Genomic DNA, 25,748 nt, shown 5'->3' with positions numbered 1-25,748 from the left:
GCAGATATGGGTGCTTCAGTTGTTAGTGTGTTACATATCGATGCCCGTCATTGACCACCCAGCTCATCTCCACTACTTAGCATTGTTGTGTCCTTTGGGCATGGAAACTACTCTCTCTCCATCTCACTGCCGATGACCTGGTACCTATGAAAGACATGCTCTTGTGTTACTTAATTGTTTCCTCCCAAATGCCCACTTATCTGAGTGGTCCGCTAATGGTCTAACATATATAAAACATGTTAGCTAGTGAGTACCTTAAGTCCTTTTTGATGCATTGGTAGATGGTCTGTAAAATCTCCCTTCAGAGGTATCACATCCCCTCACAGATAGCCCATATTAACCCCACTTATTTCAACCTGTATTGGAGAGGCTGTGGTGCTGTGGGTACCCAAAAAAGATTTATAAGCATACATATGGTTGTGAAATAATACCACTATACCTGGAAAATTATTACCACTATGTAGACAATTACTGAAGAAACCACATTATCCAAAGATCACTAGTACCAATAATACACAATATACCAGGCACACTACCTCCACAATGTGCCCACTGTGATATGAATTACCACTACATAGCTACATAATGAAAATACTAGTGTTCTACAAAGTAAAAATGCTATATTGTGTGCACCAAAAAGTAACAGTGCTGCATACTAATATCCTAATAAAAATAGAGTTTTTACAATACCCCCTGCCCCTGAATCAGTAATAACAAAACCCATTTGGCCTACATTCAATACAAATGACAAAATGTGTACTGCATATTAGATTTGTGCACCCCTCATTAGTTATTATAGTTCCTCTTTATAAATAATAGTCCCTGCTTATAAATAATAATTCCCTGTATAAATAATAACAATGCCCGGTAATAAATGATAATTCCTGCTTATAAATAATAATGATGCCTTCTAAATAATAGCGCCTGCTACCAAGTAATGCCCCCTACCAGTATTGTCCTCCTATAATAAATCCCCTTATCTGTAATAGTTCTCTCTTATAAATAATAGTCTGTCCTTATCAGTAATAGCCTTCCCCATAAATAATAGTGTTCCCCTTTTAAATAATAGTCCTCTGTTATAATTAATATCCCATCCCCATTATAAATGTTAGTTCCCCCTTAGTTATAAGAAGGGAAATTCTTATTTAAATATTATATTATTATATATTATATATAATATTTATATAATAATAATAATAATAATAATAATAATAATAATAATAATAATAATAATAATAATAATAATAATAATAATAATAATAATAATAATAATAATAGGATGGGGACTATAATTTTTAAGGAAGGGAACTATTATTCATGGGGACTATTTTTAACTATGAATAACTATTATAAGGAGAACTATTTTTATGGGGGGCTTTTATAAGAGGTAACTATTATTTTAAAGAGGAAAATTTATTTATGGGGGAGGGAACAATTATTTATAAGGCAAAGCTATTATTATAGTTCCCCCTTATAAAAGCCCCCTTATAAATAATATTTTCTCTCTTATTATAGCCCTAATTAAACATAAAATAACAGTAAATACCCCCTTTTTTAATAAAAATAAACCTTTGAAGTTTTTTCCCACTCCCCCTACCTCTGCTAAAATGACTTTTAGTATGAAAATCCCTACTATATTCATGTCAAAATGCAATGCAGGTCACATAAGTCTGATGATTCAAGTCTATAGAAGTCTATCGAGAGGGGTAGTGGGAGAGCTGAGAAGGGAAAGAAGAATATTATGAGAAACCTAGCAGGGGTGTATCTGCCATAAGACAACCTGTCCTGGGGTACATCACCCGCAGCACAATTAGGGGCACTTTCACCATATGAGTTGGGAGTAGAATAGATGTTGCCCACAGGCTCTGTGCCACAGCAACCCCAATGCGCTCTTCATCACTTCTGCAGGTAGAGGATGCTAGTTCACGCCCTCATAATATCCCACTTAGACAGCTGTAATACCCTTCTCCGTGACCTCTCAATAAATACTCTCACCCCCCTCCAGTCCACCTTAAACTGTGCTGCTCGCTTAATAAACCTTTCCCCCCGTTCTTCATCGGCCGCTCCTCTTTGCCAAACCCTTCACTGGTTACCCATTGCCCAGCAAATGGAGTTAAAATTATTGACACTAACATACAAATCATGCATACCCTGTCCCCTCCATATATCTCTGACCTAATATCCTGCTACCTGCCCTCACATAACCTCGGATCCTCCAATGACCTCCTACTCCACTCTGCTCTTATCTGCTCTTCACACAACAGTCTCCAAGACTTCTCCCTTGCATCCCCCACACTATGGAATTCATTTCCAAGACACATAAGACTCCCACAATCACAGGCTTCAAGAAGGCCCTGACGACTCAAATATTCAGGAAGACCTACAACCCCCAATAACACTACTGTCACCACACCACCACCTGAACGGTCTCCCCTCACCTACTGTCTCTATCCCTCTTCCCTCATATATTGTAAGCCCTCGCGGGCAGAGCCCTCTATCCCACTGTGCCAGTCAGTCAATGTTAGCATTATATTTTTTTCTGTGTATTTTGCTGTACCGTATGTAAACCCTCAAATGTAAACCACCATAGAATTAATGGTGGTATATAAATAAATAATAATAATAAAAATAGTAATAGTGCTCTAATGATGCTCCTCACAGGTATTAGTAACCCCACAAAAGAGGCACTCTTAGCTTATTGGGCACTATCAACCAATGGGGGCACTATTAACCGTAAGGGGGACTGTTATCCTATTAGGCTGGACTATTACCTGTAGGAGAACTATTACTTTGAAGAGGACATTGTTATCTTTTGAAAGCCACAGACTATAAGCTTTAGGTTATTTAATAGGAGTACCAATGGCCTAACAAGGGCAATTAAAAGAAAGTAAGCAAAAAATCCATTGCCTTGGTTCCCTTCTGCGACTTCTTGCCCATTTAGTGCCCTTCTATTCAGTGCTCCCATGTTTCCCGTTGGCCATATATTACCACTTTTAGGGCCCCTTCACACGGAGTAAACGCGCCGCGTTTACGGCGCGTGTACGCTGCGTTTTTTTACGGTGCGCGATTACACCGCGTTAACGCGGTGTAATCGCGCACCGTAAAAAAACGCGGCGTACACGCGCCGTGAACGCGCCACAATGCGCGGCGCGTTTACTCCGTGTGAAGGGGCCCTTAGAGTTTGGTGACAAAAGATTCTACAAGGGCAGTAAATGGCATATAGCCAGTAAGGAGGCACTGAACAAAAGGATGCTTAATGTAAGTTTACATGGCAGGATTTCTGACTGTAGAGATCAACAGAGAAAATTTGTCTCCTATTCATATTTTTTCTGCTAACTGAAAAAATCAGCTGGAAAAAAACTGTGTCCTCCCCAATCTTCAGATTTTTCCACCCCACCCCCCCCTCCCCTATTGAAATGAATTGGAGTAGACTTATGTGGCAGATTTTAAAGTGTGCTGTGTAGAATTACCATTCGCCATATTTGGGGGGTGACCTCCAGGGCTATATGCTGCTGACCAACCATTATTTCTGTCATTAATGGGTTTGTTTTCTCTTTTCTAAGAGTGGAAGGTTGCTTATATCCTAAATCTTCTTACTCCAGTACACCAAAGTACAATTTACCATGCACAGAAAGAAGATACCCTGGTGTGGTGAGTGTGGCCTGTGGGCCCCCCTGGCTTCTAAGCCTGCTTGCATCTATGACCACTGCAGCCCCTATAGCTACACCAGTGTACAGAGAGGAAGTTTTTAAGAGTGAAAAATAGTGTTACTCATCATGAATACAGCTTATCTTGAAAAGTCACTTTAAGCCATGTCAGTTCCTGTTAATCCACATGCCTTTGGCACCAAGCCATGCCCACCATCTGACAAGTCAAAAGCAAGTACAACAGACATAATAGATCTGGTGCAAGGCATGTACAGTAGGACAGATTTTTAGAACAAATAAATACAGAATTCTAAATAATTTACCTTAGGAAATTCCCTGCAGGGAGTTACAATACGTTACCAGGAAATAGATTTTTTGATACTTACTACACTTATATGAATAATTTTATATCCTCATTACAGCTAACATATGGCAACAAGTTTAGACAAAAGAAGGTACTATGCTGAAATATACCTACATGACTGTATAAACATTACATACGGTCACAATCATTCTAAACACAGCAGATCATTCTCTTTGGAATTTGTAATTGTAACTTTTCCTTTGAATTATACTTACACAATTACCTTGGTACTTTGAGTCAACCAAGATAAGAGAGGCCTTTACCTTTGGAATTTGAGTAATTGCATTCTATTTGTAAAATCAAAGCCAGTACCTATAAGATTGTAACAAAGGAGCAAAACAATAAATAAAAAAAGTAAACTGTAACATTGTTTCTGCGTCATTCTACAGACAATAGGAAGAAAGGCGCTACAATAATATTTTGGATGAAGATAAATGGACATAGAATACATTAGTGCTGTAAACTGTACATTCTACATTATGTTTACCAAAGGAGCAGCAGATTCAGACCCAAGCCTTGGCAGGAGTCATTAAACAATAAGATCCCTGAGGATGGAAAGCGTATATACCAGATTTACTGTATATACTGTGAACTGTAATTTGTGCTATACAGTGTGTAATTGCTTTAAGACTCATAAATTATATTAACAGAAACATTAAGGCCCCTCTCTGGTCAATTTTGAATCCCAAGCCCTTTACTACAGGACGTACTGTAGTTATAATGAAGGATGAAATCATTCTCCTTCACTTGCTTTAGCTTTCGGATAGGTCTCCCAGCCTGTCATGTCATCGATTGACTGACCTATAGATTCACAAATGAGCCAGAAGTCTTTTGTTTCTATGTAAGTCTATGATATCCTATGATAGCCTATGTAAGCTTGATATCCCGACTCTCATAAGTACCTTCAGACTGGTGTGTGAATCGGCAGGTCATTGTGCCAATCGTGTGGCTAGATCGGAATCTAAAGTGAAGGATGTGAATTGAGAGTGATTTTACCCTTCTTTATACTATAGTATGCCCCGAACTAAAGGGCTGAGGGGTTAAAAAATGTGTGGAGTATGACTTTCTTGCAGTATACTGCTATTAATAGAAATAGCCTTTTTTGTGTCTAAAGTAGGAGCAGATATAGTATGAAGGAGCAGTATAAGTTATTTATTCACCTTCCCTATTCTTTTGAAGCCACTCCTGACCTTGGCTCAAAAAAAACTACATAAAATATACAACACAACCTCAACCATTTTTCTAAAAAAACCAAACCATATATATATATATATATATATATATATATATATATACAGTTTGTGTAAAATCACCCTAAAGCAGAATATATATTCTAAATAGCATTCACAATGACGCATTTAAGGGGGCTAAGTGACAAACACAAAACTGAAAACTACCGCCTTTGTTGTATACTTCCTCCTCAAATACCATTACAGTAAAACTGACAGGAGGATATACCATTAGAATGTAATATTTTGGCACTAAACCAAAGGGCACAAGTTGTAATTTATTGTGGCAGCAGTATGCACTATGCCAGCTGCATGCACAGCTACCTGCCTGTTTGATTTAGGATTGCTACAGAAAACATCACGAAAAATGTCACTAATGATGAGAACATTTTTTGTACTCTTTTTGCTGTTAAATATCTCTATACAAGGGGAGGACTTCACATACAAACTACCCTTAGGCTAAGGTCCCACGGGCCGGAAACACCGCGCTAAAGCGCTGCGGGAAAAAACGAAGCGGGAACGCATCACAGTTCTTCCCACAGCGCTTTGAACAGAAGGTTCACAGAGTTTTCCTCTGCGGACTTTCTGTTAACATTATATCTATGGGAAAGCCGCCAGCGTTTCTGTATATATAATTGACATGCTGCGATTTCCAAAAATGCGCCAGTTTTGGAAATTGCAGTGTGTCCGTGCTGCGTTTTTTATCTCAAGGTGGGCATGGGATTTGAAAGAATCCCATCCACTTTGCAAGTACTGTAAAACGCCGTGGGCAAGTTGTGGTGTTTCCGGCCCATGGGGCCCCCGGCCTTAGTCTAAGGCTCCACGTTGCAGAAAACCTGCTTTTTTGTTGTAGATTTTTGTTGTAGGTTATTTTGAGCCAAAGCCAGGAGTAGCTTAATCAGAAGGGATAAGTATAAAGACTTGCTAGATACTTCCCATTCCCTCTGTAGTCACAAGTAGGTTTGTATAAAAAAATAAATAAATAAAAATAAACTGCAAAAAAATCAGTGTTTCTGCAATGTGTGGCCTTAGGCTTAGGGTAAATTTTTACAGTTTTTTCAGGTTGATTTCCAAGGCAGGATCAGCCTGTAAATCCGCCTCAAAAACACCTCAAAACTTTACCTTTTTTTAAATGGGGGTCAGGTAGTTTTTTTTTCTTTTACTGACTTTTTTTTTTAGCTAGAGGTAAAAAAAAGTGCCATGATCTATCTTCAGGCAGATTCTGCCTTGCAATTCTCATTGAAATGAATGGGAGATGGAAAGCAACGTTCACAGATTTTAGCTCCAGTTTTTGCAAAAATCACTGCAAAAAATGGTAGTTGTTGACTTCCATTAATTCTAAGGGACTTTGCAGAGGGATTTCTGCATGAAGGTAAGTCATGATGCTTCTTTATTCCTCTATTTGACAAAACCTGCTAGAAGAAAAAACAATCTATGTTTCTTGAGGCAGATTTTACATCGGATTAGTCCTCAAAATCTGCCTGGAAACAAATTTGTGTGAACGTACCCTTAAAGGGCCTATTAAAATAAACTGCAAGTCTGCAAACCTGACATCATTATCAAAACTGTGTATAAGGCTAAGGCCCCATGTAGCAGGCCGCAGCAAAAAGAGCGGAAAAACAGCAGCGGCAACACATTGTGGTTTTTCCCATAGAGCTTTTCACAGAAAGCTTCCTTTATACCTATAAGGAAAACGCCAGCGTTTCTGTAGGTATAACTGAGAACTATTGACAATGGTTTTGAAAATTGCAGCTCTTCAATTGCGCATATTTTTCTGCAATGTGGGGATGGTATTCGCTAAAACTAAGGCCCCACATTATGGAAAAACTTTGTTTTGTTGCAGAACTTTTTTTTTAATCTAAAGTCTAGAGTGGACATTGGGGCCTAGAACTAAGGGTAGTTTCACATTCACATACTTTCACCATTGCCCAGTGCAAGACTCTATGATGCATCCATATCAAGGACAAAACAACACAGAAGCACAATTTGAAAGGAAAATTCTTCAGTATGTATAACTTAATACATTGAAAATGCTCTATACATTCCATATGCTTTCATTGATAAATGCAGACAGTATATGAATATAAAAATTGGATGCGTGAATAAAACCTAAGACAAGGCTAGATTTGCACAGCCATACTATATCTGTAATATACCAACTGTATTACACCCAAGACTATACTTATAGGAGATGTAGCAGTCACTACCAGGCCCTGGAAGCTAAGGGCCCCAAAGATCTCATTACAACATATGTAGTATACATAGCACACAATAACTGGGGCCCCTGGTAGATTTTGCATCATGACCCAAGAGCTTCTCTTTGTGGCTCAGATCATTCAAAATCTGTCCCGCTGCTGGTTAACTGATCCAATCTGGAAAGATCATAGGGAAGGGATCTATGAGGCTACAGCTGTAATATTCCCATATAAATATGGATGTATTATGTGAATATAGCTTTAGACTTGAAAATAACATAAGTAATTATACAAAATATGTGCTTAATTCATGTTATCATCTCTGGCACTATCTCTATGGGCCTACTAACTATTCCAATACATTAACATAAAATATAAGTATACAATTACTTATATAAATAATAATAAATAAAGTTTCTCGAGTTTCTAACATCAGTGACAGGGAGGTAACTTAAGGGTGTGCAGAGGGTGCAGGTGCACCAGGGCCCAGCAGCCTTAGGAAGCCCATAAACCCTGGCATTAGTTTTAAGATTGCAGTTTATATCTGGCTCATAAACCAATGAGACCCACAGATTTCCCTAACCACACTAATACTGATTAAACTCCTTAGCACCCATAACCATCACTATCAAGAATTCACTGTCGGGATGAGGTAGGGGGCCCTGGATAAAAGATTGCATCGGGGTCCACAAGATTTTAGTTACGCCACTGCTCAGTGGTAATATTACCACGGAATGCATAAAGAAATTAGTAAACACCTAAAACAATCTTTAAAAAGTCTAAAAAAAGAAAAAGACACAAGTAAGAGCTTTAAGAGCAGAAATGGTTGGTATGTTACTACCTTTGGATTATTACAGTCAGACAGCACCAAACACATTACGCATATACATAACATATACATAGGGCTGGGTTCACATCTGTGGAGTGTCTGTTTTGGAAGCTCTTTTGCAGTTACCGTTGAAAAAGTGCTGCAAGTCTGACTTTTATTTCCTGCCGTTTCAGTGGTCTGTGTGTCCATTGCTCCGTACTCCAATGGACCAGCACAACAACCACTGCAGCACAGTGAAGTAAGAACAATTTCTGATCCCTATGACAAAGAAGAGTCAACATGCAAGAATCCCCTCCAATAAATCATATAATGAACACTATAAGAGTTAGAAACTTCATGTACATATAGGGGGACACAAAATGAAAAAAAAAGCTACACAAGCTAAACCATAAGGCTGGAGCTACATGGCGATTTGGGCTGCCACTCCTGTTGTGTGACCACTAAGATGTCTTCACTAATGTAAGTGAATGGTGTTTCATTACAGAGGCTGCTGCAGTGCTACAATTTTTAGTTGCAAAAACATCAAGTTCAATTTTGTGGGGCCACACGGTCCAGCCTTGCAGCGATGGAGTCCTGGTGTTCAAATCCCGCCAAGGGCATAAAACTATCTGCAAGGAGTTTGTATGTTCTCCCCGTGTTTGCATGGATTTCCAACCCATAGTCCAAAGACATACTGATAGGGAAAAATGTACATTATGAAGTTCAATTTTCTTGCGATTAGAAATTTAGGTAGCAGCATCCTCGGAGAGACTCAGCGACTATCCACTGACATTAATGGACGTAGATGCAGCACAGTGATCTTTGGTCGCACAACAGGAGTTGCCCTAGCCTATTTGTCAATCTGTCTTTGCAGAAACAGTGCATTTAAGCGAATGAAGCGTAATATCAGATACAGCTCAAGGACAATTGTTTATGGAACGAAAAACAAAAAACAGTCCTATATTGTACTACCCCCTTCACGCTAGCCACATAGATGCAAATCCTTGCATGACCAATGGTTCGGAATAAACTTGTAAAATCTGAAATTAGCATAAACAGTGGTCACCCACCCTCAGTGTTTAACAACATACTAGCATGAAATGTGCCTGTTACTTCTGCTGTGCACAGCAGTATATCATGGCAGGCAATAATAATCTCCTCCAACAAATCTGTGTTGCTTATTTACTCAAGCTGTCAAATCCCATTTGTTTTTGTAGCCAAGCATTTCAATCATGTAATGGACATATATACCAAGGTTCCATTTGGTCTCATATTATAAGAAAAAGCATCCAGAGTCCTCTTTGTCCTTTTCCAGTGAGACTCGTGAGTAGTCGCTATGGGAAACCAAGACATGTTCTGATACATGAGATTCTATAGGAATCGGAATGAGTAATGAAAATACATACATAGGAAAGGGAGAGAAAATAGAAATGTACAGAAGTGCCAACACGAAATATACAGAACTTCAAATGAAAAGTATAAATTAATGACAATTCCCCAGGTTAATATATTAGGCTGCCTTCAATGTACAACAGTGTTCAGTCATTTGAGCTCCATCTGTTAGCATCTGCAAGTCTTTCAAAGTAAAATGATTTACTGCAGATTTGCTTTCTCAGATGGTTTGCTCGCTGCCTACTTAGAAAGGTTCTGATGTAAATAAATAGCAAAAGAAAAATTATATAATATCACTTCCCGATAGCAGAACAATCCTCCGCCGCACAAAAACAAACAGCGTAAACTAGAGCTCCCCAGCCACATCCAACTATCACATACACGTTACACGTATTACCAATGTACAGCTGGCCAGAAAATGCGATGGTTGATTTTAATAATGCGTTTATATTGGAAAGCCCCGAGGATAAGCTGATTTTAGGGTGATCCTCTACTAAGACTAAGAGAAATGATCTGTAATCTCTGGGGGAACCCGGCAGAAAGCGTTTCATTTCTATGTTGTGCTAATGCAGAGGAAGTAAAGCATTACAATATGCTGTATATAAGATGCACGGCATGCTGAGATTGTCATGACTAATAAATGAGGGTTTTCAAAAGGGGGATCTCAAGTCACAAAAATATTCTTGGCAGATGTGCTCACTTCGGCAGCACATATACTAAAATTGGAACGATACAGAGAAGATGAGCATGGCCCCTGTGCAAGGATGACACGCAAATTCGTGAAGCGATGAATAAAAAAAAAAAAATATTCTTGGCATATTTATGAAAATAAAAGAAAAACTGTCCTTGTCAGCAATAGCAACCAATCGCCATATAGCGTTCATTTTTCAGGATTACTGTAAGTAATGTCAGTTGTAATTGGTTGCTATGAGCAGGGGCGTAGCTATAGGAGGCACAGAGGTAGCAATCGCCCCCGGATCTTAGATCTTTACAACCAGTTTTATACCACATTATTAGTGGGGACCCCAGATTGCTTTGGGGCTCAGAAATTGCAAGCTATCTCTCAGGCTACGGCTAACAATGGCTGCTTTTTGAAGATACTTTGATAAATCTTTTCTATTACTCACAATATCATCAACTTTCGATCACGTCTAAATAGAGATGAGCGAGTATATTCGATCAAATACTTCCCCTCCATAGATATTGGTGTTAAGAAAAAGGCACCAGGGGAGGTTGGAGGGGAAATGAATATTTCCCGCCTTTCCATGTGGTATTCGACTGAGCACACCAATAACTGTGCAAATGGAGGTTTTTGATCGAATACTACTATTCAATTGAATACTATTCGCTCATCTCTACGTCTAGAAGCTTAATGTTTCAGAATTTTTTTCTAATAGAGCTGTGACTGGCACTTAGAATTTCCTTCATTCTTTATCCCTTTTCAGATATTTATAACACACTTATAACACTGAATAGGAATCACTGGACCATTGATATTCTTTCCACCCGTCTGCCATGTTTAAGTAGTGTTATGACATCCATGGTGTCCTAGGTGCACAATACTAACATTTATCGTTGTTATATCCCAAGGGTCTACAGATCAATTGTGAAACACCACAACACCAACTGGGAGGCCCCAATTTTTCTAACTAGAGTCCAGCAGCACTGAAAATGTTGCATATGTACATACATGTGTACACTCAATAAACAACAGATATGTAAAATAAACCAAAAATATTCAGATATAAAACAATATAAAATATATAAAAGATAGAAAAATTTGCATAGACTGGTAGAGACAAGATTTCTTTAACTAAATACCTAATATATATAAAATATATAACATATATGACACAATAGATAAAACATAATGATAACGTAGTGAGCAAGGGACTTTTCTGAACGTCCTTTCAATGATACATTTGAAAAACATCATAACCAACCCCTCCTCAGTTCAAGTACTGTACAAGGAGCAATAAGATATTTGAAGATAATAGAGACTTGAGAGAAAAAAAATAGGTAAAAAAGAGTAAAATAGGAACAAAAAAAAAAAACCAATAAATATAAAAACAATACAAAATGATAATAGACTAATTTGAACCCATTGTCAATAATTAAAATGTTTATTTGTTCTCCTGGATATTCCATTAACCTTTTCTTGTATAAATATATTTTTACACTTTATGCCAGTAACAAAACCTCATTGCAGGATTTATTAAGACATGTATGACAAGTTCATTAAGAGGCATATGACCAAGTATTCATGATAAACAGTAACGTTGCTCAGTTCCGTGTCAGACACAGTGGGGAATAGTTAGAGCAGTATTTATAGTCATCAAGAAAATACCCAAGTACTTTCTCCAAAATGCAATTTACAAATGCAATGCTAATCCTTGCTCGGTGTGGATATATAAATAATATAATACATTAACCAACCAGCTTGTAGCATTGACTTTGATAGACAAGCAGTGAAACAAAACTAGTAAGGCATTATGATATGAATGATAGAAGCATGCAGATAATTCTGTCCCTTAACACAACTCAAAGTACCGGAACTGCATAGTGCATTGTCATCCCACTAATAGAAATGGGACAAATGTAAACTTTTACCACCATTTATGAAAATACAAAGAAAAATATATGAATTTTCCTGAATACAAATTTCACATGGAATGGTCTAAAATAAGTAATCATTTAAAGGGAGAATTCTACATTAAAAGGGTCGGACCAAGGGATGGGGGGATAAGTGTCTGATCACTTGGGGTACCATTCTGGGATCCTTATTGACCGTGGATATGCTGCGGACACCATTTGATTGGACTGGGACTTCTAAAGATACCTGAGCACTGTATGGGGTATCTTTCTCAGGCCCGGTTCACATTTGCGTTCGGAAGCCTAGCGGCAAAACACATGGACCCCATTATAGTCTATGGGGTCCATGTGTTTTCCCAGGTAATGGCTTTTCTATGCGTATAGGTTTCCGTTCAGGAGGTCCCCACACGGACTCTCCAAACAGAATCCCGGATGTGAACCTGCCTCAGTCTCATAGTATTCAATGGAGCTGCTTCAGACATGTGTGACTGATGATCCATTTAAATAGGGGACATGGGACTTCAGTTTTCATCATCGGTGAGAGTCACAATGATAAGATATCCAGTGATCAGACACATATACACTATCCTGTAAATGGCGGATACACGCTGTCTGAGGTACAACCCCTTTAAGGTATTTAGAGATGTCATAAAGATGAGGGGGTCCGTTAATGTGTCCTTTGTTCTCAAAAAAACACCTTAACCTTCTAGAATTTCCTATGTAGCTTTTCTTATAGAAACTCCATGAATTTAATCATACCAGTCTTATGATATAACACCATCGACTTCTAAAGAAACTTTAGGTTGTATATTCCATGAACCCAAAGCATCCCTACAAGTGTTGGGGTGTTTCATTAAGTTTTTCCAGACCTTCGTAGTGATAGCTCCTGCTTTCGGACCCACTGCTACTATGACGTCAGACAATGACTAAAAGACAAATTCCCCTTTTGGCCAAGAACATATTGTTAGTTACAGATGCCTGTGGTTTATGGAAATTTTCATCAATGACAACTGTGACAAAAGCGAATGAGAAAACGACAGCAGCAAGTTATTGAACCAGTGGGAACATCAATTAATTTCTATCTTTATTAATAGGTAGGAATTGTTGATGAGAGCGAATGGTCTATGGACTGTTCATCACTATGGCCGACAAAATGTTTGCAAATAAATCTCAGGAACGGTAAGAAAATTTAAATCAATGGCGGTACCTTTTTAACAAGTGTATTGGGAAATCTCTGCTTTGACATATCAATCTACATGTCAGCATTTGTGCAATACGATGCCAGGATTCAGTATTAATATTGTCATTTATCATGACTGGTGCTAGTCATATCAGTTTAAAAAGATAAGGCTTGTGCATTCATTATTGATCAGTAGAAAATGTGAACTCTTCGGAGTTGAGATAAATAAGACAGTGATTCCTCTGTCTGCTGCTATAGCTCACAGTCAGAGCACTCCCAAAATGTTGCACAATAACTGTCTGCAACAGACGAAAAGAAAATTGGAGCATATCAACGTCCCATCCCCCGCCCTCCCCCCCAAACACACCGCACGCACACACAGAAGCCACAAATGCAGCATCAAGTCTGTAGCACAAAGAAACGCTTTCCTACATAAGAAAATAAAACAAAATTTAAGCCAAAAAGTTATCTCCTTTAATATAAAATTTCCATTCTCAAAGAATAAATTTATTTCCACTGAATAAATAGAATTCCGCACCATCCAGGGCTGGAAAGAGTCCCTTTATCCAAAGTCAAGGCTTTCTTGCTTTTCTCTCTCTTAGATTTTGTTTTTAGGGGGTGTTTTATTTTATTTTTTTCAGTTTTTTTCTTCTTTTTGTTGCATTTACTTTGTTTTCTTGTATTTTTTTTAACAAAATATATAAACAGAACTTTGTATTATACTTTATGGATATGAGCACTCGGTTTAAAATGTTTACAGCACCAGTAACACTAGGGATTGCACATAAAAGTGTAGGAATCAAAAGAAATACGGTGAAGTAATGCATGCGTGGATTTCATGGATTTCTACTGTTATAAGGAGTGTTTGGCCTTGCATTTTGATTTTATTTTCAAAAAATACGCACATGCTGCCTATTTATAGTAGTGTTCAATGCAGTCTTAAGCACTGTACAGTGAATATTGGACGGTTTTCGAACATGACCAGTGTAATGCCAAGCAAATGATTCCAGCCATGGGACGACAAAAAGAAGGATGATTGAAATAGAAATCATGAAAGGTGCATTGGTAATGAGGAGGGGGGCGCTCTAAACAAAATGGGCGACCGCCAGGACCTCAGCTAGCAGTAAACTAAACCTCCCTTGGTGCTCAGCTATTAAATGACTGAACGTTGCTGGACTACAACTCCCAGAAGGTATAGTTTATAGTAGCGGTACTAAGTTTTGACCCTGAGTTCCATACCTATACTAGCTGTGCCATACTGTCCTATAATGGTACATTATGATACAGATAAATGTATTATAGCTTTCAATGTAGCATGTGCAGTAGTGATAAATCCCTTATATAACCACATACCCTCAACGATGATGTCATTTACATTACAACATGGCAATGATGATGATGCAAAGTAATGGTGACAAAGTAAATTAAAAGAATTGATGAAGCAAGGCGTGTGATATATACACATAGATGTATACAGTACGTAAACATGTGCATATATGCAGCCTCATAGATCATACCATCAACATATAGCAGTGTAGTATATGAATCACTGTGACGATGACTATGCAGCAAAACCAAAAGGTGACAAGCTATGGTTTTTTTCACATTCTCTTAATTTCCCCCATATTTATGTAAGGCATTAGTGACATCTGACGGTTTTACATTCAATGTACAGTAATGATTTCATTAGAGAGTTAAATTAGACAGGAAATGAAGCAGAGGAGAACAGATCCAGGAATGGCTGCAATACAGGAATAATACACAGCTCTAAAGCCAAGAACCAGGTGCCTGCTCCTAATGTACAATACTTAGACTAAAGCTCCCCCTGCTGTTCAGATATATGAATGCATTTTTTTTTCTCTCTCTTGCTATAAGCTTGCAAAACAAACCAGTTCAAAAATTAGATTTTCTTTGGGTTCAACTCAGGGGGCTTTACAGCCCCCTCTTATTTATCTCTATTTAAATATATTTTCATAGATTACTTTATATGTGATATATTAGGATAAATTTGCATGTGCTATATAAGGAAAATATATCTTGAAGTATGCAGTCTAATAGATATTCTGTACATTGTACTTATTCGGAATAGCTCCGAATGCACAGTGGTCATCCCCAGACAATTGACTATAGGGAGGATAGCAGGGCAGTCATTTTTCAAAAGAGACAAATAAATTAAATGGTTCCCCCCTGGTAAGTAATATTTTACTTCCAGATCTGATGGAATTATATCTAGTGTTATCCAGAGGATTGTTAATTATTTATCCTTTACTATTGAGGAATCAGCAAAGATTCTAAAGTGCTCTGGATTTCGGGAATAGCTAGACTGTATCAAAGCGAGTGTCTCCTTCTCATGTGTCTTACCTCTATATCATGCACTGGTTGCAATGAAATAGTGATCAATGTTAGTCAATATGGTAACATCTTTGACAGATGGACATAACTTAGACTGGGCATAGCTAAATTCGATCATAAAGCCTTTTCTCTGTATATATTGGTATATGTATGTATCGTTTTAAATTATTTTTTATTAGGAAAGCTATACCAGACGCATAATCACTATACATTGATTAAACATTACCTTTACAATTAATAGTCACTGAAATTACAGAATAAATATATGCACATTTTGTAAAATCTTTGTGTATGGGATACGCTAAAGAGTAAGAGGGGGGAGAAGACATTAAAAGTGCTTCCTACAAAGCTGTTAGTGATACGTACCCAGTAGCATTGCTAAATAACTGGCAGAGAGCTGCAGAAAAAAAAATATCCTGGCATCATCATGAATTCACAAAGATGTTGATCCCTAGCTGTCTCATGTACATTACTTTTCTGCATTGCAAAATGAACAAAATCAAATATACATTAAACCATGATGCTTTGCAGTGAATCCAGGTTTTTGGATGTTGAATTGTAGATAAAAGAAAATGGATGAGCATTAGTGTTTTGAGTGAGAACATTCGAGCATTAACCCCTTTGCAGTTTTTTTTTTTTTTTTTTTTTCAGGCATGCAGCAAACTGCATCAATTTACAGGATCTGTGCCATGGGCATTTCTTTGTATAAGGAAGCCACAATGCCATCCTATCCCCCTCCCCCCCAAAACCCTCAATTGAAAAGGTTTAAGTTACTGCCAAAAAAGGACACGTGGAATTATTTATCAGGGTCAGTACAAACATCCCCATACCTTACATGGCACAGTCAAGTTTCTTAGATTCCTATATAAAAAATAATGATTGATAACATTGCTGGCAAAAGTCTGCGAAGGCACTTCAATTAATTATGATTAGAGTATGGCCCTTCCTCCAAAACAATTTGGGGAGCATATCGGTTTCATCTTGAATCATGCGTTTTTGGGCGCTATGAATTATGCAATATTAGAATCTATAAGTGTTTTTTTCCAGGACTTCGAGGTAATCCGGCTTAGTTTGGAGTTTGGCCCTTAACTCGAGGTATTCACTTTGGGTTTGGTCTGAAAACCCCTTTCCGGCTGAGAAAAGTAGGGTTTCTTTTAATCTGGCATCCTGCTGTAAATCAGGGTATTGCATGCCAGGCGGATGTACATGTAGCTCCTTTAATTTGGGTACTGTGCCATAAATGCAGTCCACAAACCCCACCGTGGGAGCTGGCCGTTCCCGGTCAATTATGCCAGGAAAGATTACCCCATTTTCATGAAAACTTGGTACTTCCCCGCTCTGATTGACAGTAACTATAGTATTAAGCTGGGAATTGGACACAGCCATGGTCCACTCTTTCTCTTTTTCTATTAAGGTCCTATAATTAGTGTTATTTTCTTTTGTTTCTGAAAATTCGTCCCCCATCTCTTCCTCTCTAGGTTTGTAGATGGGATTGTTACACATCTGGGTTACAGGGTGTGGGATGTAGTCATAGACATGGCCAGGAGCCTTCTCTGGAGAGTTGTTCGGTCTATCCTCAAAAATTCTACATTGCATTTGAATGCCAGTCAAATCAACCTCTTGTCTTTTTCGGAAAGGCAGTTTCTTGCGCCTTCTCAGCACAAAAGCAAAAAGGCCTGCAGCCACAAAAACAGCCGAGAAGAAGAGTATTAGGAGACTGAGGATGAGGACTGACAATGGAATGGCACCCCCTGCTGTGTTGTAGTCAAGCACTGAAGAGGTGGTGGGCATCATGTTTCCAGGTAAAGCAGAAGAAACAGTAGCATGCAGCATCTCTGGACACAACACTTCCATTTCGATTGACTTTAGATCCTTGTTTGTCAGATTTTCAGGACTCGTACACAACACCTCACCCACCACGATGACAGAGCTGATGGTGTCTATCCACTGCTTAAGAGGGACGATGTCACAGGAACAATCCCAAGGGTTCTGTTTCAGATCAATCTGCACAATAGCATTAAGGTGCTCCAGGACTCCAGCCACGGGAAGGTAAAGAAAGTGGTTGTTTCTAAGATTGAGCCTTGCCAGTGAAGTGCCTGCAAAAGCATCGGTTGGGAGTGTTCTCAGCAGATTGTCATTGAGAAATAGCAACTTCAGATTTGGCATTAGACTGAAAGCAGCAGGCTGGATCTCCCTTATCATGTTATACTCAAAGTATAAATAATTCAAACTCTGTAAACCCCTGAACATGCCAGGCGTCAGCCTTTCTATGTCGTTCCCATTCAGATACAGGCTTTTCAAGTTAGGGAGATTGATAAAGGCTCCTTCCTGGACGTAAGATATTCGGTTGTTTCCAAGGTGCAATAAATCCAAAGAAGAAAAATTCCAAAAATCAGACCGGTAGATTTTCTGGATCAAGTTACCACTCAAGTATAGCTTCTTCGCATTGAGAGGTCTAGGCAACAGTTCTGAAATGTTGTGGATTCCCTTCTCTTTACAGTTCACAGTCAATCCCAAATCATTGATATGCAAACTGCAGGAGCATCCAGTTGGGCAGATAATTGGTATGGGTGGTCTAGTCTGGTAGCCAGCTATTGGAGGCTGATTTGGGCCCGGGTAAAGGCCTCTAGGTGTCGGTGGAGGTTTTGGAGCTCTGGGCTGCTTGGTTGTAGTGGGTTGCTTGTTTGATGTCTTGTACTCCACAGAAGAAGCAGTGACATGAAAGGATGACAACATAGATGATGGCTTGGTAGGCCATGTATTTTCTCTGCTGGAAGGTAACTGGGGTATACCCAGACTCGCCTCGACCTCACTTTCTGATAACAAGGGGCAAAGTTTACCTCGTTTTATATCCCTTAGATCTTTGCCATGAAAGTGAAAGGGGCTTTCGCATGTGATGTCCCCAACCAGCACAGTATAAGGAATGCGTTCCAGCCAGCTTTTCAACTGCACAATCTCACAAGTACAGTTCCAGGGATTCTCTGCTAGCTGGATTTCCATAATACTTCTGCCTATATGATCCAACATACCTCTGTAAGAAAGGATCTTTAATCGGTTCCCACGCAAGTCCAAGTGTGTTAAAGACACAGACTTGAATAAGTTTGTTGGAAGCAAGGGGATATGGTTATCATTGAGAATTAACACCCTCAGCTTATTTAGGTTTCTAAAGGCCCCACTCTCAATCCTCTTAATGACGTTATAGTCTGCTTGTAGATATTCCAAGCTTTCCAGCCCCATAAAAGTGTCATTTCTAAAAATGTCAAGTTTGTTTTCGTGCAAGTAAAGCCTCTTCAGAACTTTCAGACCATTAAAGGCTCCTGCCTGAATGTCCTGCAATGCATTGTTCCCGAGATTAATGGACACGGCATTGTTCAAATGAAGAAAACTGTTGGTGTACAATTTTCTCATCAGATTTCTCTGAAGGTAGAGTTTAAAGGGTCGAGACCAGGATTCTGAAATCTGGCTAATATTTGTAAATCCTTTATTTTCACAATAAATGTGGAACAGGCTCTCCTTCACTTCACAGTAACAAGGATCAAAGCATGGTTCGTCTATTTCCTCTGAATCCTCAATCAAGGGGATTGGTGTAGTCCATGCAAGAGCAATTGTGCTTAAAAGAATTATCCACAACATACGTCCATTTAGACGAGTTTCTGCTGGAGATGGTTTCATTTTTGATCTGTAAGAAAAGCTGAAAAACAAAGAAATATAGATTGGACATTATTGAGCTTTTCTATCCATGTAGGCTGCCTCTAAGCACAGTAGCACTCGGACAATTTACTGCAATTCTTTTTGCTTGATCGTGAACAACAGACAATAGTTTTCACGACGCTGTATATTAATATGTAAATATGTAATTATGCAATGCCATTTGGTTTAATGCACTAGATTACATAACTGACCATCCCCAAACACACGTACCGTAGTAATACCCTGTGCCTTGTATATACACGCAAATAGATGATTATAACCAGTGGCATATAAATATCGAACCTTACCTTTCTCATGAGTCACAGGCAGCAGGAATAATGACAGAAATAGCATCAGTATATCCTCTATCTAAGTATCTACTTCGATATACAGAATACTTGATGCAAGTAAAATAAGATTAATGCATGCAAAGAGTTTATCTGGACTAAGGACAAAATCTTCATTGTTCATCCCTGTGAAATGTCAGCGTGGACATTTGATGTGATTGATTTGCTGATTCCAAGGAGAACAAGAAATTAATGCCAGGGCTATTGTGTGCCTTAAACACCCATTAATAGATAAAAGAATGTACAGATAATGAATCTGCCCACACCACATGCCCACATGATCTTCCAATCTAAGGGGAAGCTGACAGCAAAATGCAGCTAAGTCTGGGATGATCCATGATTTAAATGCTCTGCCTTCCCTGCTCTGGGACTGAGGCTTCAGTACCACAGACCAACCCGTCAAGCTATCACTGTGGTGTTCACAGGCAGAAATACCTATACATTTGCAGAGTCCAAAAGTGACGAGACAGACTCAGCTGAAACTCTGTTATCAAACCAAATAAAGAAATCCCGAATTCTTTCTATTCAATCCATGTCTTCCTACACCGTCATAATTAAAAAAAATATATACATTGCTGCATGAACTACTGTAAGATCTCCAGCAACATCCAATGCATCTGCATCTTACTGCATTTCCTGGGTGCATACAATGTACAGATTGCAATAATCACAATTAACTTAACAATGGAGCACCTATATCCATAGAAAATATCTAGATAGAGAGAGAAAGAGCAGAGCTCCTGGTTAAGCTATCAAAGCAGTAAATAGATTGCTTGGAATAGCATAGGAAGACCGAGGGTTATATTGCAGCAGCAGCAGCAACAGCAGCATCAGCAGCAGTGCTCCCATCTGCAAATATATAGATAAATCTATCTGCAAGATACATCGTATCAGAGGTCACTGACAAATAAAAGTACCTACAGATTGAATGGGATGAGGTACTTACCAGTTTGGAGGTGAATTTTAGCACATCCAGGCTGAGTTTAAGGATTGCTGGCTCTCCCTCTCTGTCTTTCTCTTCCTATCTGCTCCTACTGAGTCTGAGGCAAAAAGAAAAAAAAAATGAGCTAGGGACGTGCTGGGAATGTGCAATGTGCAGTGTGCTGTGAGCTGCTCTGTGTTTTCAATGGGTTGCTTCAACATGCAGATCTGCCTCTCAGTATGCTCAATGGAGCCAGCTAGGAATCTGCAGCCTCTCTGTCCAACATTGCCTGCTGAGGTCTTTCTCACTCGCCCTCTCTTTTCGTCTCCCCCCTCTCTATCTTTTTCTTTTCCTCACCCCTCTATCCTCCTCCTCCTCCTCCCCCAGTCGTAGGCAACAGATCATTGGAAATTTGACACAAATCCAACAATCTTCACACCACTGCTTCAATTGTCTACCTCCTATTTATTCTCTTTCAACCTCTTCTATGGCTTTACCCGTTTGTTGGCTTCTCTTTTTCGCCCCTATTGCCCCCCTCCCTTGCTGACAGCAGATAATTGGGAGAGTCGATCATAGTCAAGCATCTTCGCACCGTTTCTACCTCTATGTCTCCCTGTCTTCACCTGTCTCTCCGATGCCTCCTCACTTTTTTCTCCCTCCTTTCTATTGTGAGTAGAAAGCTTCACATCACATCTAACAATCTCATTTCCCGGATTACTTACACCTCATTATCTTTCCTTTTATATTTCTCCAATTGAACCTATCTTTTTGTTTGTGTCTAGATCTATCTCTTCTTCCCTTAGCATCGTGGAAACAAGCTGGAAGAAGGAAAGCAGATGAAAGCGGAGGGGGAGCACTTGGGTTTATGACGTGAGCAAGCATTGGGAAGCCCAGGCATTTTTTGTGGGTGTGTGGGGTATCCCGGGTGATCATCACTCTTTCATAATACATATGTACAGTTTTAAAGAGAACAATGATGTAGAGGCAGGCGTCAGGATTAGACACATTACCATTGAATTGAGAGGTTTGAGATTTTCAGCAAATCTGGCTGATTCCCATCTTGCAGAATCAATGCAGAAGGCAATTTCTAAATATGCTCATCTCTATAAGATGAGAGACTCAATTTGCTAGAATGGGGCTGATTCTCCTACTGGACAGTCGGTGGAGATTCACTCTTCACTAGTCTTAGAACCGCAGCTCAGCCTGTCACTTTTAACTAGAGCAAACTGCATCTTGTAATGCAAACTGATAAGTCACGAAATCCACACTCCAGTCCTAATATTCCTCTCTCCCCCGCAATGATGAGAAATACACTCATTTTGGTGTTTAGCAACCAGTTGCCTTCTGTTGTTCTTCCAAAAATGGCAGTAACTGTACTAACATTTCTTATAGCAGCTCTACATGACAGCTCTGGCTATGCGCTCATCTTTACTACTATTAGTCATTTTTATAACATTCCTTCCTACCTTAATATTTGTAAGTTTTACATGCTGTGTGCCTTAAGTGTCAATGCAATCGTCATCTGGGATTTAAAGGAAGATTCCTTCAGTGAGCAATGCCACATTTCCTTCCAAAGCTGGCACCAATTGTTCCATGACTGTGACAGGAGATGCAATTTGATTGAATGAAGAGATAGAAGATGGTGTCAACTGTATCCGAAATGGTGAAGCAGGTATTTATTTGGGTGGTGGGGGGAGAGTACAGCGTGCTTGAACACTGCATGTTATCCTAGGTATGATTTAGATCCTTAAGTGTGATTGTATTGCTTAAGGAAGTTCTAGATTTAATTGTCATTGACTATTTATGTGTCCCCATCAGTACAGAACACCTACCATATGTTGTATATGTCATTGTCGTATCCTTTGTGACATGCACAAGAATTTGTGTGGACCTACTAATGACAGGATTATGAGAACAATTCCAATATTAATGACGCTGGAGTTATGTATCATGTTTAGATCAATAGATTTAATAGAAGATCTACTTACGCATTGATGATTCACTGCATAGATATACATCATATGCATAGAATCTATGTGTGGCATATGTGTGTGTGGGATGCATGTGTGTATATGGATATGCGTAGGAGTGGCTTTAATAATTGTCTCTAGGCAGTTATCTACTGTAGTAAGTGGTATTATATATATAGCAGGACACAAACTATTATGGCAGTGTTTAGACCTGGCACAATTACATACGGTACATCATTGTTGTTATGTCACGTAATGTGTAGCAATGGTATGATAGGTATCATAACAGCCATGGTCAATTGTAAACATTAGTGACATCGTAAAATAGTATATCTATATATACATGATGTCTATATAAAAGTATACACAGTGAAACTTATCTGAGATAAACACCCAAAATTACATTAAAAGGTGTACATCTTGGGAGGTGGTCTTCTGCTTACAATATATTGAAATTAAGAATCTTTTACAGAAAATATTATCTTGATCAGAACATGTCACTGTACACAGCATATATATACTCACACATATATAGCATAGCTGAGGTTGTCATTGTGATGCAACTTATGTGGATATAATAATATAATATGTTTGCATTGTGTAGGATCAGAGTTCCAGGTACTATAAAACTTTTGCGTTACCTAACCTCAAAGGTGCACAAAATGAAAGATTGATGATGTCTTCTCTATATGTAGTGTGAAGTCATTGTTCTGTTTTTGCTGTGTCACAAGCCTGCACTACAGGACGGTATAACACAATAGTTACTAACTACAATAGTTATCAACCTATGCAATAAACAGAGCACAGCAATCTGTTCACATCATTGTAAATTGACCAAGTGTTGTCATGCATGTAGCCTGTGGGTTTGCTACTCTTGACACTATTTTTAGGCATAGCAATAGCACCCTCACAATTACCTGGCCAAGGACACTGAGACAGAGAATTCTGACATGCCAAAGGCTGCAGTGTTGTTGTACCAAGTTCCCAGTAGTAACTTCTATTGGGCTTCTACTTTCACAGCCGGTGCTGATTTGTGCTTCTTTTTGATAGGATGCCAAAGTTGAAAAGCTCTATGCAGAGGCTAGCAGTAAAATGTGATTTGTTCATGATCCAATCTTCTGCAGGCTCTATGCATCGTAGAAAGCCATATGGCAGGGACCCTATGCAAGGGCAGCCACATCTCTGCTCTGTTCCAGCACCATGCAGTCTGTAAAATTACAGAAGGCAAATGACCTCTATGTGATTATATGCTAAAGCCTGCCATGTCCATTCAGGTTGTGCAGCTAAATCACAAAGCTAAAAATTACTATCATCAAGCATGGAGAGGGATTTGTCAGGTAACAATTCTGCACTGCTTGCTGCAGGAATGGAAGGGAGGGTGAAGAGGGGTTCAATGGAGGTATCTTGGATAGATAAAGGGATTTCCATTGAAAAAGGAAAGTTGATTGTGTCATATCCTTAAGAAATCTCTTTCTGGAAAATCTTGAGAACAAATATGTTGATTGTTACACAGAACAGATGGGTTTTCTTCAGGTTGCACTGATATAACTTCACTCAAGGACATCCTGGTGACATTGGTGAGCGAGATGGGACATCTGATCAATTATCACGAATATACAGTACAAAAGAGGATAAAAGAGGAATAGACAGCAGATTCAATTATATACGTCAAACTTTTCCATTGTAGGCTACGCAGTTACACTTTATGCAGAAAAAACTACTTCTGTAATATTGAGAATGGAATACTTTCTTAACTAATGAATTCCCAGCAACCATACGGCAGTCTGTCATGTCTCTCGTGCCACCTATGCTCTAAATATATCATAATAAGGTAGACAGGTTAACCTCTCTCCTATAAATTTCCATACTCACAAAGCAAATATTCAGGTTGATTTCCACGACTTGCAGCACGTTACTTCAAAGCTGCTTTGTGTCTGCAGTCTGAAAACACGATTGTGCCAGAGCGCTGTAGTGGAATCTATTTTTTATGTTATCACAATACTTAAAGCATTACCTAGAGTGGTATTGTGAAATGCAATCAGTCTGGCTAGCTCAATGAGCTTTAATGCAGATGGAACAAATTGGACATAGTATATGAATACCAGCCCATGCCCGGAGAATCAGCTCATAATCAGGGCTTATTTTCAGCAAGTCACTTTCCTTTAATAACTTGGAAATTGTTGTTTTTTCTTAATAATACCCACAGAGGTGTCATTGTCTAGGCAACTGAACATCATGGAAAAGCCATTCTGCAGCATCTGGAAGAACGAGGGTTAACTTTTAATATATTGTGTTGTCAATTACTGTGGTATTGGGCATTTTGATTCAGGATCCCTAAAATCATCATCTCCTCATTGGCATTGACTGCTAGTGATGTTCAATATATTTTGTGGCATTTCATTTTAGTGATCTACCATTAGACCAGCAATAAGTAGATGTGGCCTGTGGAGGACACTGCTGTCCTGGTGTATTGGGAACTTGTTTTTCAGATGTCTTAATGCCCTTCTAGTGATAGTAGTCAGTGACTCCTTGCACTTGCTCCACAGTGGCAGAGTGATGACACACAGAGGACTGTGATGGTTTGCTGGGAACAGAATAGTGGAATGATCAGGGGACAGCTATAACCTACAGGGGACCATGTTGGCATATCTGGTGGCAAAGTGATGGCATATTAAACGTTAGAGTGTTCACACAATGGGCTTGGTTGCTAGTGCCCTCCAAATAGTGATATCAACCATAGCTAGTTACTTATTGCACTTGTTCTACAGGGGAAGAGTGGTGACATACTGGGGACAGTGATGCCATGCAGTGCACAGAGTAGTGGCATATTCAGGGGACATACAAGGGACAGTGATGGCATATTAAGGGATACAGTCTATACTCAATGGAATTTATTGCTAGTGCACTCATAATGATGGAAGCAATAGTTAGTTACTTATTACACTTGCTCCACAGTTGTGCCTTCATAATATATGACCATGCTGCTTCATGGTGCATGTGGTCTATAGAGAACACTGCTGTCTTTTTCTATGGAAACTTATTTTACAGAGGTCTTAATGA

General features: G+C 39.0%; 1 protein-coding gene and 1 non-coding gene across 6 annotated transcripts; one reads left to right on the top strand and one right to left on the bottom strand.

Moving 5' to 3' along the window:
* The first annotated feature begins 10,327 nt into the window (after positions 1-10,327).
* On the top strand, positions 10,328-10,434 carry LOC142198755 (U6 spliceosomal RNA). The gene has a single exon (XR_012715397.1). It is a non-coding gene; the product is annotated as a U6 spliceosomal RNA (small nuclear RNA).
* Positions 10,435-14,572: 4,138 nt separating this feature from the next.
* On the bottom strand, positions 14,573-24,101 carry SLITRK3 (SLIT and NTRK like family member 3). 5 transcript variants are annotated; one of them, XM_075268722.1, is made up of 3 exons: positions 23,606-24,101; positions 20,743-20,836; positions 14,573-19,450 (listed from the first exon to the last, which is right to left on the bottom strand). In XM_075268722.1, the coding sequence occupies exon 3, from the start codon at positions 19,429-19,431 to the stop codon at positions 16,780-16,782; it is 2,652 nt and encodes an 883-aa protein (XP_075124823.1). In that variant the 5' UTR covers positions 19,432-19,450; positions 20,743-20,836; positions 23,606-24,101; the 3' UTR covers positions 14,573-16,779. The 5 variants fall into 5 exon arrangements, with proteins under 5 accessions (XP_075124823.1, XP_075124824.1, XP_075124826.1 ...); XM_075268723.1 differs by lacking the exon at positions 23,606-24,101 and adding an exon at positions 22,185-23,094; XM_075268725.1 differs by lacking the exons at positions 20,743-20,836; positions 23,606-24,101 and adding an exon at positions 22,185-22,214.
* Between the last annotated feature and the right edge of the window lie 1,647 nt (positions 24,102-25,748).

The sequence above is a fragment of the Leptodactylus fuscus genome, chromosome 3 (genome assembly GCF_031893055.1).
Source record: "Leptodactylus fuscus isolate aLepFus1 chromosome 3, aLepFus1.hap2, whole genome shotgun sequence".
Lineage (NCBI taxonomy): Eukaryota > Metazoa > Chordata > Amphibia > Anura > Leptodactylidae > Leptodactylus > Leptodactylus fuscus.
The sequence above is the reverse complement of the archived record's forward strand: the minus strand, read 5'-3'. Positions and strand labels throughout refer to the sequence as shown.

Coding starts and splice junctions, on each gene's coding strand:
- SLITRK3 (XM_075268722.1), bottom strand. CDS start 19,431: ATGAAACCATCTCCAGCAGAAACTCGTCTAAATGGACGTATGTTGTGG.